The sequence below is a fragment of the Suricata suricatta genome, chromosome 4 (assembly GCF_006229205.1).
Source record: "Suricata suricatta isolate VVHF042 chromosome 4, meerkat_22Aug2017_6uvM2_HiC, whole genome shotgun sequence".
Lineage (NCBI taxonomy): Eukaryota > Metazoa > Chordata > Mammalia > Carnivora > Herpestidae > Suricata > Suricata suricatta.
This window is the reverse complement of record NC_043703.1, coordinates 113,611,670-113,628,601: the sequence shown is the minus strand read 5'-3', so window position 1 is coordinate 113,628,601 and position 16,932 is coordinate 113,611,670. Positions and strand designations below refer to the sequence as shown.

At 48.0% G+C, this 16,932-nt stretch overlaps 1 protein-coding gene across 1 annotated transcript; it reads left to right on the top strand.

The window, feature by feature from the left end:
• Positions 1-7: 7 nt before the first annotated feature.
• ASPRV1 (aspartic peptidase retroviral like 1) lies at positions 8-16,191 on the top strand. The gene is made up of 3 exons (XM_029938517.1): positions 8-227; positions 3,443-3,500; positions 14,769-16,191. Exons 1-3 carry the CDS (start codon positions 8-10, stop codon positions 15,610-15,612), a joined length of 1,122 nt encoding a protein of 373 aa, XP_029794377.1. The 3' UTR covers positions 15,613-16,191.
• The last annotated feature ends 741 nt before the right edge of the window (positions 16,192-16,932 follow it).

Sequence of the window (16,932 nt, the reverse complement as noted above, 5' to 3'; positions counted from 1 at the left end):
ACCCTCCATGAGGCAACAGCGGGGAGCCAGAGAAGAGATGGAGAGTAGCAAGCATGCTGGTTCTTCTTTTGGTCCATTTAGCAACTTCCTCTACTATTTGAGCAAAAACAGATATAACCCTTTGTGTCCTGAGGTGTGCAGTCTCCAACATATATGCCTGTGGCCCCAAGGACATCTGGAAATTTCAATCGAAAACAAGTTCATTGACTATGGGGACAAGTTTAGGGGTACATTATATATGCATCCCTTGGCTGGGCTCTTCCATTCATCTGACTGTTCATTTAGCAAGTAGTTTTTGGGCACTTACTTTGTGTGATGCACAGTGAAGGACAAGGCCCAAATTTTACTTATGAAAACATGGGACCACAAGGAGAAAACCACGGCCTGGCTTCTGTCTCTGAATGAAACTGGTAGTAAAGTCTGTTGGCAAATTCAGATGTATCTGCTGCAAACAGATCTTTTTCTTCAAGTAATTCTAGGTGCTTTCCAAACTTACCAATTTCCTAAAGAATGAGGGAAGAGGCTAGGAAGCTCTTCAGCAACAGGAACAGCATGATCAAAGGCCCTGTGTTAAGTTAAAGTTACCCCTTTAAAAACCTGAAGGAAGGAGTAACTGTGTGATTCAGTCAGTTAAGCATCAGACTCTTGATCTCAGCTCAGGTCATGATCTCACAGTTTCTGAGATTGAGCCCCATGTCAGGCTGTGCTCTGACAATATGGAGCCTGCTTGGAATTCTCTCTCTCTGTCTCTCTGCCCCTCCCCTGCTCATGCATGTGCACTTGCTCTCTCAAAATAAATAAACATTAAAAAAAACAACTGAGGTGGGGTGCCTGGGTGGCTCAGTTGATTAAGCCTCCGACTTCGGCTCAGGTCAGATCTCGTGTTCGTGGGTTCGAGCCCCACATCGGGCTCTGTGCTGACAGCTAACTCAGAGCCTGGAGCCTGCTTCTGGTTCTGTGTTTCCTTCTCTCTCTCTGCCCCTCCCCCTCTCATGCTCTGTCTCTTCTCTATCAAAAATAAATAAAAAACATTAAAAAAATTAAAAAAAAAACCAACTGAGGGAAGGTAGTGTGACAAGGAAGGAAAGCTGTGTTTGCAGGTTGGCCTCCTGATGGGTAAGTGGGATTTCTTTGTGTGTCTCACTCATGATCCCACTTACCAACCCCCTCTTCACCTACACACCCTTTCCTTCCTCAAACCTCAGTCCAGGTGTTTTGGCTTCCAAGGAAGACTGCCACCACAGCTACTCTGAGAAGCCAGTGAACCAGTTCCATCACCCAGCATCTTGATTCTTACCCTGTATCTCTCCATTATATTTCTCAAATCGATCTTTCTGGAAGGCCTGTAATTCTAGACTGGGAAGACTTCCATTGTTCCCCATTGCCTTTGTCACTGTTTGAATCATTATTTATCAAGCTTTCTCCATGTGCCAATTAAAACTCTTCTAGATCTGGTCTAGCCTCCTTTCATGGTCTTCTCTTGACCTTAAAGGCTAGCCAAACTGAATCGCATGTAGTGGCCTGCATTCTCATGCCTTAGGGCCTTTGTATCATCTTCCTGGAGCATCTCCCATATTCCTCCCCTAGCTAACTCCTACCCACAAAGCTCAGATCAGGGCTTCTAGGAGCCTTTGTAAAGGTGTCCCTCTTCTGCTCTTCCCCAGTACCCTCCATAGAGCTCTATCAGGGGGCTGATTGCCTTAGTTGTGTTTCTCCTATTAGAGTTTTCCAAGAGCCTGGCTCATTTCTGCATCCTTAGTACCTAGCATAGAATCTAGTACATAGTTAACAATAAATAAAAATTAGTAATGAAAGAATGCATCAGTGAACAAATGAATGAATTCTGGTTGGAGTAGGGGGCATTCACTAGGGAAATAATATTTGAGGTGAGTCCAAAAGAATGACTAAGTATTTGTGAAGCAGGAGTTTTAATATCGGGGACAGGGGATGGTATGTGCCAGGCATGGAGGTTTGGGAGAGTAGGATGCATTAAGGGCACTGCTGCTAGTTCTGCAGCTAGAGCAGAAGCTGAGTATGCAGGGTATGCCAGAGGTGGATCTGGAGAGACAGGACGAGGGGCAATGACTATTGGGCTCTGGGAAGCCTGACTTTGCTGAGTACAGAACAGAGCAGGACGTAGTGCTTTTGATGTCACGAGGAAGATGGGCAGGAGCGGGCAGTGCCAGGTGGTGGGGGACTGGGAAGAAGGCAATGGGGGTGTGAGTGGAGCAGGCCAGGGGACAAAATCAGGGGCAGACTCCAGGGGGCTTACATGTCCATGACCTGCAGTCAGAGGACATGTGAAGGTTGTGGGACGGCTTGAGTCCCTGTGTGGGTGGTGAAGCCCCTCACCAAACTGGCAACCTGGAGGGGAGTGGATTTGAGAGCAGGAGAATGAGTTCAGCTTTGCTTATAAGACATGGAAAATATACATTGGAAGGGGCCATCAGGTTTGGAGAGCTTTGTGAGTTGAGGGCAGAGCTGGAGGGATGGGGTCAGTCAGATCCAGGTGTGGTCAGATGATCCAAAGAGCTGATAGTTAAATATTCAGGAATTTTGTGAGACAATAATTAAATTTGGCTATTATTAAAAATTAAATTATATAAAATTATAATTGAGTAAATTATATTAAAAACAAACTCATCACTTCTAAGGATTTCAGAATCTTTCGTTTATGCTTTTAAGATGATTTACATCTGTCATGTCTATGGATATACTATATTATGTTGTGTTTTTCTTCCTAACTGCATTCAGAGACATCACATTGGTGGTTGGAAATCAGCCATGGTAGGAATATTTGCACCATGAAAATTGATAAACACCAAACATCAGGGCTTGATTTAGTGTTTTGTTGACTGTCTAGATGTAAGAAAATTATGGAGAAAATGTTAATAATGCACACTGAACTTATATATATATATTGTGCTTATAGCCATTACATTGTGAATGGCCCAGAAAAATTGAGTAGATGTTCTTCCAGTATTCAAAAATATTACATGATTCAGTAAAGAAGTTTCTTATACCATTGACAAAGGAGTGAAGTCGCAACATGTATCTTCATTGTTTCGCTTTTATTGTTAAAATTAGTAAGTTGGCACAAGCAAAAATATCAACTAATATTCGTGTTAGAACTACATTCATTTGTCAGTTACAATTATAGGTTAGTTATGGACTTAGCAGGTTGGTAAAAATCAATGAAAGTATTCTGTAAGATTCAATTTGCTATATGCAATTTATAGTATAGACTACTGTATATTTTATTACTACTTGTAAATTGCTAAACATACTTTATGTCAGTAAAATTTATAATAAACTCATATATGTCTATATTTTTTTCTCCAGAGGGCCTGTTGTTATGCATTTACCAGCACACCACTGGGCAAATTCCCATAGTCTGAGGAGTAACCAGAGACCAGATTGGACTCTTTGGAAAGATTCCCAGAAGAAGGAGGGAATCATCGATGGAAAGATGCTTCCATCAACGGAGAGAGGAGGGATGGGTAAGTGAGGCTCAGGTTGAGGGATTAGGATGGAGGGGTAGAGAGTTCTGAGAAAGGATACAGGGCTGAAGAGAACCTGGGGTGGGAAGAAGCTGGGCCTCAGTTTCCTCTGCCAAGTAAGATGCAAGCTGGATGCAAGCTGTGTCCTGAGAGCAAGAGGCAGACCAGTGACGAGCTGAGGTGGGGTGAAGATTTGGCCCAAGTGGTCAGCGAGGGACATACAGAAGGACCTGAGAGGATGAGGCTGACTTAGGAAGCCAGGGGATGAAGCAGAGCTGTAACCATGAGGGCGAGAAGTTTGAGAGTGACATAGAGTTTGGCCATGGGCCAAGCCCTGCAGTGAGTCTTGCTCTATTATCTCCCAGAACAATCCTGGAGGAAACCAGTACTGGGAGAGGTTAAGTCCTTTACCTGAGGCCCAGAGCCAGTTAGTGGCTGAGTCAGGATGCAGACTCAGGCAGCTAGGCTCTGTTGACCAGGTGGGAGCTTGCACAGTGAGTGGCATATCTCTCCTTGGCAAAGCCCCTCAGCCTATGCAAATAGGCATCTCTTCAGGACAGAGATTGGCAGGGTAGGTGTGGCCGGCCGCTTGTCAAGGGCTTAAGGGCCTCCTTAGCCTGTGGCCTGTCTGGTTGTCTGCTGGCTAACACATTCTTGCCACCACTCCACAGTGTCTACTGAAAGCTAATAATAATGAAATGGGGCTGCCATTTTGTAAATATCTTCATTACTTTATTTTCTAATAACTCATTCTTATTGTATTTTTAAAACATAAAGTACATGACAGACTGGGAACTTAGAAAATTAGTTCTTCCCCTTAGAACACTTAAGAAGTACTGTTCTAACCCACCCTTCTAATCACATTACTCCCCTGCTAGGAACCCTTAGTGATCTCCATTGGCTATAGCAGAGCTTTCAGATAGTAGGAGGGGACCAGTTTGTGGAACCTAATTACGTGTGTCATTACCAGCGTTAAAAAAAGAGAAGTCAAGTGAAATAAAAGTTATCAGATTATATTACATGTAGTAAATATATTTTTGTTTCACTTACTTATGTATTTCATATATTATAATTCATATTTGTACTAGCATGTGATGAAAAATGTCTCTGATCACAGTAAACAAAAATGTTTGAACACCGCTGGTCTACAGATAAAGATGGCACTGCTGGGCCTGGTGTTCCAAGCATAGGGGAGAGAGGGACTGCCGAGGACCAGCAGGTAGTGCTTCCTGGGAAAAGGGCAGAGGTGGGCTGGGTTTGGAGGATGTCAGGTTATGGATGAGCAGAGGGAACACCATGAGCAAAGTCAGAAAGACCATGACTTTCGGGCCTACATTGTGTGTCCAAGAGGGCCTGGATCATGCCACTGGGAGTTTACAGATAACATAAGAGTTGCAGTACCTGTGATAGGAGCTTAGGGGACAGAGTCCACAAGTCCACCAGGGAAATCAGGGAGACTTCCCAGAGGTGTCAGTGCCTTAGATGAGGAGAGTTGGGGTTTGTCAGGACAACAGGCATGTCGAGAAAGCCTGGTCAAGTGAGTATCTTATGAAGAGGCACAAGAAAGCCCATCATGCTTGGGGAACCATTAGCCACTTAGTTGGAGCATGAATTAGGGAGGAGGCCTTCATGTGCTATGTTGCAAGTTGAGATTTTATTTTGGGATGAGGAGACATGGAGGAATTTTGAGCAGAAGGATGACATGAGTTGACTTACATCTCAGGATTCTGGCAGCCCTGAAAGAGTGGATTAATGGGGAGGAGACATATAGGATCATTACTGCAATTGTTGGACCTGAAGGAAGGCAGTGGGGGTGCAGGGGCAGGGAGACTCAGGGGGAGCCAGCAGAATTTGGCCATTCGTCCACGACTGGATTGGGCACTAAGAAGAGGGAGGAGGCAAGGGTGACCCCTGCTGTGGCTGACTCAGGAAACTGGCTGGTGATAGTACCTTATGCCCAGAAAAAGAACACAGGGGCCCAAGAGGCTCTGAGGGAGAAGATAACATATTCACTGTTGAAAGGGGCACCTATATGGGGGGCACCTGGCTGGCTCAGTTGGTAGAGCGTGCAACTCTTGATCTCAGGGTCATGAGTTCAAGCCCCATGTTGGGTGTAGAGATTACTAAAAAAAAGAAAAGAAAAGAAAATAGCACCTATAGGTGGGTGTAGCAATGGAAAACTGGAACAGAGCAGAGAGAATAGGCCAGTGATACAGCCTGGTACAGTGCAGAGTGAGAGAGAAAGTGATATCGGGGGGCCTCAGGGAGAAAGGAGCTCACAAGAGACTGAGAAGAGTGGTCTTTGAGACACATGATCCAGAAGTTTGGGTCCCAGGAGCCAGTGGGACAGAAAAGAGTTAGGAGGAAAGCCAGTGATGCAAATGCTTCAGAAAATCAAATTCCCTGAAGGAGCCATGATTTTTGGCCACTGGGAGGCCACTGATATGCTGGGCATGGGTGCAGAGGTGGGTGGTGAGGCAGGAGCCAGAGGCTTTGGGAGAGAGTGGGGTAACACAATGTGGCAGGGGAGAAGCGGGCTGCACATTTGTGCAAATCAGAAAGAGGTCTCCTTCCTCCAGGCAGATTAGCCCCTCATCCTGGCATGCTGGCCTGACCACAGGACCAGAGGATGTGGGCTGGGCTTCAGCCCTGTGTGCCCCACCATCAGCATGCCAGTGCCCTGTGAGTGGAGGCCAGCCTTTCTAGAAATGGGAGAGAAGGAGTCATTGACCAAGGGGAGTGCTTGACCATGTGGGGGGTTATTTTTTTAACACGTGAGGGACTGATGCACGTTGACTTGGATGACAGAGGGGAACTCATGATAGGACAGAGAGACCTGCAACAAGAGGCTGGGGGGCAGGTGGGCAGACAGGCAGGAAGGGGCATGCCTCTGGTGCGCAAGGGGCAAGGCTGGTGCTGCTGTGGTGGGGACCGGGAAGGGACTGAGGAGGAGCAGGGCTGTGTGCTGAGCCCAAAGCCTGAGGCCTGGGGTGCAGGCCACTCCTGCTGCCAAGAGTTAGCTGAGAATCTCTGTAGCTGAGCAGGGACACTGAGACACAGCTGAGCCTGCCAGTCCCGGGGGACCAGTGGTTCTGGTGCCCAGGACTGGGTGACATCTAGACTGCCCAGGCTTTGGGCCAAGAACTGGGCAAACCAGGCTGGAGAGGGTCTTGTCACAGAGCTTTCATTTACTTATTTTACTTTTTACTATGGAAAATTTTCAAACACACCCAAAAGTTGTGGGAAACTCAAATGAACCCTCTTATACCTATCATTAGTCTTCAGTGATTGTAATGGTTGTCAGTGTTATTGTATTACCCCCACCCCATAAGTAACTTTTTAAAAGCTTAAAAAAGTTGTTCAATAAATTTTTTAGAGAAGTTTTAGGTTCACAGCAAAATTGAGCAGAAGATACAAAGAGATTTCAAATGTATCCCTGGTTGAAACCTTTATTCAGAAATCATTTTAAGCTTACAGAAATTGCAAGAACAAGTTTCTTTATTTTTTAATAAGTTTTTCTTATTAGAGAATATATTCTAAGAATGTATTTAGAAGAAAATTAAGAATCATTCATGACCCTACCACCCTAAAATCCTCTTTTGGTGGATTTCCTTCCAGTCTTTTTTCTGTGCTTTTATGTACATTTTTTTAAAGATAACTCCTTTTTTTTGTTTTTGTTTTTTAATAATAGTTTATTGTCAAATTGGTTTCCATAATACACCCAGTGCTTCTCCCCACAAGTGCCTTCCTCCATGACCATCACCCCCCTCCCCTATTCCCCTCCCGCCCTCGGTTCATTCTCAGTATTCAATAGTCTCTCATGATTTGTGTTCCTCTCTCTCTCCAACTCTGTTTCCCCCTTCCCCTCCCTATGGTCCTCTGTTAGGTTTCTCCTGTTAGACCTATGAGTGCAAACATATGGTATCTATCCTTCTCCACCTGACTTATTTCTCTTAGCATGACACCCTCGAGGTCCATCCACTTTTCTACAAATGGCCATATTTCATTCTTTCTCATTGCCATGTAATACTCCATTGTATATATATATACCACATCTTCTTGACCCATTCATCAGGTGATGGGCATTTAGACTCTTTCCATGATTTGGCTATTGTAGAAAATGCCGCTATGAACATTGGGGAACATGTGCCCCTATGCATCAGCACTTCTGTATCCTTTGGGTAAATCTCTAGCAGTGCTATTGCTGGTTCATAGGGGAGTTCTAGTGATCGTTTTTTGATAACTCCTTTTTTTAATGTTTATTTTTTGAGAGAGAGACAGAGTGTGAATGGGCAAGGGGCAGAGAGAGAGGGAGACACAGAATTTGAAGCAGGCTCCAGGCTCCAAGCTCTCAGCACAGAGCCCAGTGTGGGGCTTGAACTCACAAGCTGCGAGATCATGACCTGAGTTGAAGTCAGACACCTAACTGACTGAGCCAACCTTATGTGCCCCTTATGTGCACATTTCTAATTGGACTTCTTTTATCCAGAAAGTAACCCATTCCCCAAAACCTTTCTGACTGGTGTGTCTATATGAACTGGTTCAGTCCCAGGGCCTTCACCCCCAAAGCCCACTACAGAGACTGCAGAGAGCAACAACAATTGATCCAAGTTTGTGGTTTGTGGGTGCCCTCATTCCTTGGTTTCAGTGCTAATTCAGATTTCTCCTTAACATTCCTCTCATTTTTGTTTTTCTTGGGTAATATTGGTTGATTTCTGTGGGATGAGTTGTCCAGTGCTCCTTGAACCACTGTCTTGCCTGCCTCCCACACTCATCTCTGGATTTGGGGCATCTGTGCCTGAGCCTGTCTCCCCAGCTCACTTGAGCACTCTGTGAGGGTAGGGCTTGGCTGATTCATCTCAACGTAAGGCTCAGTTGGCCTCAAGAAATATGTATGGAACTGAATCAGCCCACTTATTTGGCATTGCCCATCCCCATCTATGCTGCAGACTCTTGCCTTATACTAATTTACAGGCAATAACATTGTGTCTGGCATACAACAGGTGCTCAATAAATGTTTGCTACTGCTGCTATCAATAACTTGAGGATTTCTATACACATTAGAGCTCTGCTGTTTTTTCCTCCTTCCCTTTGCTGCCTCCCCCACTTCTTCCAGAAAAGATAACATTCCAACATGCCAGAGGGAAGGTGCCCCCTTTTTGTCCCCCTGTCTTTTGTAAGTTAGGAGCAAATCGAAGTTGGCAGTGGATTCACAAGAGCAGTTCCCTGCTCTGAGGCTATTTTATATGTTTGCATTGCTCACAATACCAGTTATCATTAGCAGCAATTAAAACTATTTCAGGATCAGTTCAAAGCTGCCTTTGAGGTATTTTAAGTTGGACCAAAGTCTTCCATGTATCTAGCTCTAAGCCAAGTTACCTGGTGTCATTAGAAGACCACTTGTATTTGGAGAATACCCAATCTGTATATTTTGATTGCCTGAACATTTCATAAACTTCAGAGGTGCTTGTCACAAGTGGTTCAATATCCCCAGAGCTGTTTAGACTATCTTACAAGTCCTTCTTCCCCTCTCAATTAAGTGAAGGGGACCATGGAGATGGGAGAGGAGGTGGGGGTCTGCATAGGTCTTTCCTTAGAGCCAGGCCTTCTGACCAGGCGGAACCCCTAGGCCCAAAGTGAGGGTGGCAGAAATCAGAACAGAAAGAGATGAAGGCTTGGTTTAGGGTGGGGGCATCAGGACTTGGGAAGAATGTGGGAACCAATTGGGAGGGCCTGGCTGTGAGGAGGGGAGCAGGGAGGTCTTGAAAAGACCTTAAGTGATTCTCATATTTGATTAAGAGATAAAAACAGGGAAAGAACCACTTTTGGCATATTGGACTTCTAGGGAGTTAGCCAGCAAGTTGTTTTGACTGACCCTTGGTTGGCCCTGGCCATGACCCTGGGCCTGGAGGACTGGCCATAGCATTGGGACCTGAGATCGTTGTTCCCTGACCACCTCCACAACCCTTCAGGATCCTCCAGGGCCATGATTGGCACCAGGCATCTTGCTGTCTGTTGACAGAATGGGTTCACCTGGTAGGCTGAGCTGGGCAGCTTCTTGTTAGAAGGGTTCCGACCTGGATGGTGAAGGAGGGTGAAGGGCAATCCAAATGAGTAAAAAGAGGTTCTGGAATAGTGGAGAACTGAGGAAGGGCCCTACAGGCAGAAGTGCCTGTTTAGTCAGGGGAATGGGACCAAGAAGGGGGACCAGTCAAGGAAAAACTATCTTTCCTAAGTACCTTTGGCCATGATTGATGTGAGTGCGTAGTAGTTCCTGCTTAGAACAGCAGTGTTTGTAGTCTGAGGGTTTGTGGTTTGGGAATAAGGAACCTGCTGGTGCCTTGGGTTTCCCCATATGCCTTGCTTTGCAGAGCTCACCAGACCCCCTTGGTCTCTGATCTAAATCTCTAATCAGATTTTTGTGCAGAATTCACATCTTTGCCCTTCTTTTCAGCTCGAAGACCTGTTGCCATGCCCCACTGAAGCAGAATGCCAGCAGCGGCCATGGCCTTTGCTCCTAGGAGCTGTGCCGTTCACCCTGCACACGCACACGCCCACACCAACCCTGGGGCCCAGGCCTCAGCCCTGACTGGGGGGAGTTGTGCAGGAATGGGGCAGGCAGTTGGGTCCTGCTCATGGTGGCAAGAACCCAGAGAGAGGAAGAAGGTAGGACATCTTGTCCTAAGCCCCACAGTCAGGGGGAGGCAGAGGACAGGATGACCCACTTTCAGAGTGGTGTGGCTGTGACTGGGACTGCTTCACATGGTCAGTCTGCATATCCATGTCAGTTTAAACTCTTCAAAAAAGGCTGTTAAACATCTGTATCCTGTTTTCATTAGCTTGTAAGCCATAGTGATGGGACCTGTCTAGTTCTCTAAGTTAACAAGTATGCCCAGGGGCTAATAAACAGCAAGTGCCTCTAATAAATATGACTTTAATACTCAGTGTAAATGAGTGTGCAAATACATCTGTGAAATGAAAGGTGGGAGCTGAATTCTATATGTAAGTTACACAATTTCTTAGCTGTTTTGAACTAAGAAGTGTAGTGTGATTGTGGATGGTATAGGTTTTGCATGTACAGAATGTGTGTACAGTGTGCAAGAAGTGTTTTTTGGGGGATAGCCTATATATGTGTGGTGTGAGGTAAGGGGTATGTGTGTGTTTGTGTGTATATGTTTGTGTCATGTGTGTGTGTGTGTGTGTGTGTGTGTGTGTGTCTGTGTATGTAAAAGAAGGGCTTAGGACAGATCAGATGGAGACAAAATCAGCTATATACTTTACAAGATCTGGTGCAGAATGAAGGCGTAGGGCCCCCTGTTCAAAATTACTGGGAATTTCAGGACAGCTGTAGCAGCGTGTCAAACCGAGCTTGGCCTTTCTGAACACAGAGCCCCATGTGACTTTATAGGTTGAACGCCTATGACTTTTAGCTGGAGAATGTGCACCTCTTGCCTCTCCACAGCCTTCCTTTACTACCTTGGTAAGTCCTTGAATCCCTTTGCTCTTTCCCCATCCAGCTCCCAGTATTTGGGGAGTGTAGGGTGCTAGCCAGAAGCAGCCCAGAGTGGAGCTATAGCAGGTGGCCTGTGCATCTCCTGATCCTCCTTACATTCCAGTCTGGACCCCATCATGGGCACTGTCAGGTGTCTCTCTGATCTTTGCTCAAAATAGTCTCCTGAGGATGTGTGCACCCCATGCAAAACCCTCGACTGCCCACCAAGGGCTTCAGTTCTTGGTGGTCCTGATGGGCCCTCTACTGATCTTGTGCCACATAGCAAAACTCCCTATAGGGAAGAGATGGCAAAGGGGATCAGGGAGCTGAGGGCAGCAGAGTTCACAGTCCTGAATTCTCAGTGAGGGGGTGTGGAGGGTGGGGACTCCTTAAGTCCTTCCTGTTTATTGCCCTGATTTGCCTCCTCTCCAGTTAAGTATGGTGTGCCTACCTCAGAGCACACTCAGGAGATGCTAATGGATAATAAAGAGGGTGTTCCCGCCCCAATACCTATACTTGTCAATAATTAGCCATGATTTCCTAGGTTCTGAGAGGAGGCAATGGCACTCAGGCCTGCCCCAGCTGGTATAACTCATCACTATAGCATTAGCATAGCAATTCCAAGGTCTCTGAGTGGGGTATTCTACTCATAGTTTGGGGGTATTCCAGGCAGGGCTTCTCCCAAGGGTTAAGGGAACTTGAGAAGTTACTTCACCATGTTCCTGATCCTAGCCAGAGACTGGTCCCTAAACTCAAGCCCTTCCAGCTCCCCTAGTAACCATGAGACTCCTGTGCTGGTCTATCTTGAGGATTCCAGATGGGACTGTGGGAACAGAATGCCTGGAAGGCCTCCTTGAGGAGGGCCACCTGCCTTAAGCCAAAGGACCCAGGCAGGAGTGTAAAGGTTGTTTGGGCAAGTGTAAAGGGCAAGGTAGGCAAGAAAGGGGATTTGTGCTCAATCACAGGAGTAGAGATTTCAATAAAGTTGTTAATCATGGGCCTGCCCCCAAGAGAGGGAGTGACCAAGGTCCCCATACAGGGGTGTGATGACCAGCTGGCTTTCCAGGGGAAAAAAGTCTTTGTTAAGAATCTTCCAATGTCTGTGGTGTAAATACTCCCACCAAGTTCCAGTTTCAAGCTGTCACTGGTTTAACAACTGACTTACAGAATTCTTGAATATTTAACAGGCAGCTCTCACTGCTTGTTAGCTCACTGTCCCCACCAGAGGCCATCAATAACACAAGCCCCCAGGATCCACCTGCATGCCTCACTGAGCCCAGACTCCCACTTCCTTGCCTGTATTGCAAAATGTTGTTATACACTAACTGGACAGTGCATGAACCCAGGCTTGAGGCAAGCCATTTAGCCCTTCATGCTCCTTGTGCTTCAGTCCTAGGGGAAGGCTGCTGGCTGGTCAGGCTTGCGGGTTACCATGATGCTGCTGAGGTGATGGATGCGAAATGACTTTGCCAAAGCGAACAGCAAGCCTAGTCAAGTGAAGTGCCACAGCCCAAGGCCCAGGGACTACCTATTTCTAGTCTGGAGCAGGGGAGAAGTCTGACTCCATGTCAACCACAATGGTTTGACAAGCCCCAGTTTGGAGCATCTAGCAGTTTGCCAGCTGACAAGACGCCCTGCCTCTCACCTCCCTCAGTCACATGTAGCTGCCTCACACACTCCCACTTCCAGGAGACCAGGTGTACAGGGTGATGAACACCAGGTATCCAGGAAGCCACTAGGTCAGTTTCCTGAACCACAGAACAACACAGCACCCATCCCAGGGGCTGGGAGTCTATCCACAAAAGTCTACTAACAGAAGGGGCTTCCTGGTCTTGTGGCCAGGCCATTTCTCTGGGTGCAGTTTTTTTCATTGCACAATCTTCTTGGAGACTCACCTGTACTTGACTCCTTCCCAGTGACTCTATTTCCCCCTCCTCTGGACTTCTGGAATGGTACAAGGGCCCCACCTTAGCCAGGCAGCTGTGAAGAAAGGTGTTGATCCAGCTGCCTCTCTGCTAGCTCACTGTGTCAGGTGGAAGGGGCTGAGAGAGCAGCAGGGACTGACGCTCTTTTGGTATGGCCAGGGACTCTGGGGCTGTCCAGAGGCAGGACTGGGGCCAGGGTCCTCTGGGAGTCAGCCAGGCACTGGGTGATGAATGGTACAGTGAGCTGGGGAGAAACAGTCTCTGGGCCAGGAAAAACAGCCTAGAGCCACAGGTGTACTGCTGTTTTTGCTCTTCTCCTGTTTTAATCCCTCCTGTTTGGTGACAGCACTCAGCCAGGCCTGGAGACCAGCAGGGAACACCTGCTGACCCGAGAGTAAGTTTCTATGGGGGATGGAGACAGTCACATGTGTCTGTTTCTGTGAATGTCACACTCTGGGTCACTGCAGGAGACAGAGTTACAAATGAATCAGCACACCACATGGCAAAACACACTTGGCCAGGAGTGGGCACATGTGTGAGGGGCAGAGTAGAAGACTCCATGGAGGGGTCATTTGATCCCTTGACCATTTGAACAGGGTCATGAAAGTGGGTCTGCCCCCCATAGCCCCAATCTTTCTGCATAGATGAACTCCAACTCTAGGACTCACAGATCTGTCTTCTGGGAATCCATGGGGTGGCCCAAGGCAGCCTGCCTTCCCCAGCAAGAGGTCACACAGCCAACTTCCTTCATCCAAGGCCTTCCAGAACCTCACCACTGGCTTTGCCAACATGGCGGACATTTCATCTTCTCAGAACACAAGGGAATGAGATTCTCTGGCTTCTCTTTCCATGAATGAGCAGGGGAGGGGGAGGAGGAGGGCTGTAGCACTTGGGGAATGGGCTCTTAGAAGGTTCCTGGAAGGGGAAAGGGAACAGGAGGGGAGGAGACATCACCGGTGGCATAGAGGATGGGCCCTCCCCAGAGCTGGAGCCCATCCAGATTCTGGTGTACCCTCCCAGAAGTTTAGGGTTGGCACCAACCCACTTTAGGACCTTAATGAGGGTGCTCTGGCTGAGGTCTGGACCCCTACAAAGTGCTGATGTGATGAATGAGGGAAAATGACTATAGCAATTGAGTTCATGGCAAATGCTTGTGTGTGTGTGTCCCCTCATTTAAAAAACAATCTGTGCATTGTTGATTCTGGGACTGGCCCCTTTCTCCCTCTCTGGAGAATTTTTGGGATTCTGATTTCATACTTGGTTTAGAATGTAGGAAAAACACCTACCCACCCAATGCCGTGCGCATAGTAGGAGCCTAGTGAATGCATGTGCCTTTTCTTTAGCCACTCAAAGTGGTCAGTTGGGGTTGAGGGGAAATGGGCTTCCCCAGCCTAGAAACTGATGGGCCTTTGGTCCCTGCCTCCCCTCCTTCTCTCTCCAGCTGATGACAGATACCTGGATGTCATAACATACTCCGTGTCCTCATCTGATATTCTGGGACACATGCTGGGGAGGGTACCTGAGTAGGTCCCCTCTGAGGCTGGACTTTCTTGCACCGTGGGCTGGCCTGTACCAGTCCCAGGATGGATGCAGAAGGGTGAGGCACTGATCCTGCTAGTTGGGCAGGATGCTGGCAGGAGGGCGGGGATGAGCAAGGGCGGGGCTTCCAGAACAAAGGAGAATGGGGAGCCCTGGGGCCCAGGCTAGGCATCAAAAAGGCTCTGCAGAGTGAGCAGGCTATCACAGCTGCCCGCCTCTGCATCCAGCAGTCAGCCAGCTCGCACCGGCCCCTTCTGCCTGCCCCAGACGGGCACCAAACAACACTCTGCTTAGAGAGGCCTTGTTCTCCAGCGTGATTGCGCCGACACGGCTCTGTGGTTTTCTCTACTTGGCGTGGGTTGCTGCTGCAGTTCCAGAGGAGGGCAGAGGGATGGCTGAGAGTGGAGCCAGGAGCCGGGAGGGCCGTCGGGAGCATGTCTTCATCCCGGAGCCCTTTGATGGAGCCAATGTAGCCCCGCACCTCTGGCTGCACCGCTTTGAGGTCATCAATGACCTCAACCATTGGGACCATGTCACCAAACTAAGGTTCCTGAAAGAGTCCCTCAGGGGAGATGCCCTGGAGGTCTACAGTGGACTCAGCCCCAAGGACCAGGGAGACTATGGGGCTGTGAAAGACACCCTCCTGAAGGCCTTCGGGGGGCCTGAGGCCAGCCACAGCCACCTGCCCAAGGAGATCGTCTTTGCCAACAGCATGGGTAAGGGCTACTACCTCAAAGGGAAAATTGGCAAAGTGCCCGTGAGGTTCCTGGTGGACTCGGGAGCCCAGGTCTCTGTGGTGCACCCCAGCTTGTGGGAGGAGGTCACAGATGGTGACTTGGACACTCTGCGGCCCTTTGAGAACGTGGTAAAAGTGGCCAATGGGGCTGAAATGAAGATCCTGGGCATTTGGGATACAGTGGTGTCCCTGGGCAAGCTGAAGCTGAAGGCAGAGTTCCTAGTGGCCAATGCAAGTGCTGAAGAAGCCATCATTGGTACCGATGTGCTCCAGGACCACAACGCTGTCCTGGACTTCGAGCATCGCACGTGCACCCTGAAGGGGAAGAAGTTCCGGCTCCTGCCTGTTGGAGGGTCCCTGGAAGATGAGTTCGACCTGGAGCTCATAGAGGAGGAGGGGGGACAGCAGCTCTCCTACTGAGAAGCCCCCTTTTCCTTACCCCCCCAACATTGATTGGAAGACCCACCACGATGGAGGGGAAGGGCAAATATCTTCACTGGGGTCACTGGGTTTTGCCAACCCTCTGGGTTTTGCCTCCTCCTCCTCCTTCTGCCCCTGGTGGGGGAGGCTTTTACCTGAAAAGGCACAGGTGAGGGAGAACAGGCTGGCTATCTCAGTGGGAGGGAGAGTCCTCGTGGTGGTCAAGCTGCTATTGCTGGCAGAGATTTAAGGCTGGAAGAAAGTTCCAAGAAGGCTAGAAGCGAATGTCTTTGAGAGAGGGCTGGGGCACCCCATCAGATCTCCTGAGTTATGGCTCAGTCACCTCCAGGTGCATGCAGTTTATCTCAGCTGGGCTGGGTCCTGGAGGCAGGGGCTTCACAAGCAAGCCTCAGGGCTTGCAGGTGAGGGTCACAGCTGCCCTGGGATTCTTTCCTGTTTGGTCTTCCCACCTACCTGTATGATGTAGTTTCCTTCTGTCATTGCTTTGAAACCCATTGAGCCTTATACCAATAATTCATTACCTCAAAAACCAATAAAAATTGACTCATGGAAAAACCACATAATGTGTTGACTGAGGATGAATGGAACGGATGTAAGAGGCTGGGCAAAACAGGGAGAAAATGTCAAAGAGAAGGAAGATCCAGGTACTCGGTGAGTGAGTAGCCTGGAAATATAAGAGAATATATACATGGTGACTGTATATATATTTTGGATTTTCTAAGATAGCCTCAATTTCAAATATTTTTATTTTTTCTATAATTCCTCTAACCATTTCAAACTACAATATTTTTGCATCCAAATTGCCTCTTATACCCAAGAGTAACCCTAAAGTTATTTATGAGGTACTGATTGGGGATTGGAAGACTATGGTTATTGTAAACAGGTGGGAAAGTACCTCCCTGGCAAATAGTTCTTAGAGCCACAGGGAGACAGAGGCGGCCTTGGAGGCAGAAGGGTCAGGGGACAAGTGTTGACCTGCACAGGGTAGCCCAAGGGAGCACCAAGGACAGAGGAGTAGGTGGCAGTGAGGATACTGGCATCAGGAAGACAGCTCCTTCCTGGAGGGACTTGTGGCCGGAAACGAGAGAGATGGGATAAAGTGGGGAGGACATTACTAGATCTGGGAATGGGGTGATCATGTCTTTTAGGGCTCTACCTTGTCTCTGCTCCTAGGTTCCTGCCTCTCTCTCTGGAACTCACTAGTATTGGGTATTTGCAAACACCCAGGTGAAAGGGATCTGCAGGGAGACCGAGGTACAAAGCCTCAAGAGCTGTTGAAGATGAAGACCATCTTCCCTT

Bases quoted from the DNA above. Each gene is read 5' to 3' on its own strand.
- ASPRV1 (XM_029938517.1), top strand. From the start codon at position 8: ATGAGGCAACAGCGGGGAGCCAGAGAAGAGATGGAGAGTAGCAAGCAT. The intron at 228-3,442 runs GTACATTATATA...AAAGATTCCCAG, and splicing joins CTATGGGGACAAGTTTAGGG to AAGAAGGAGGGAATCATCGA. The intron at 3,501-14,768 runs GTAAGTGAGGCT...CTTGTTCTCCAG, and splicing joins AACGGAGAGAGGAGGGATGG to CGTGATTGCGCCGACACGGC.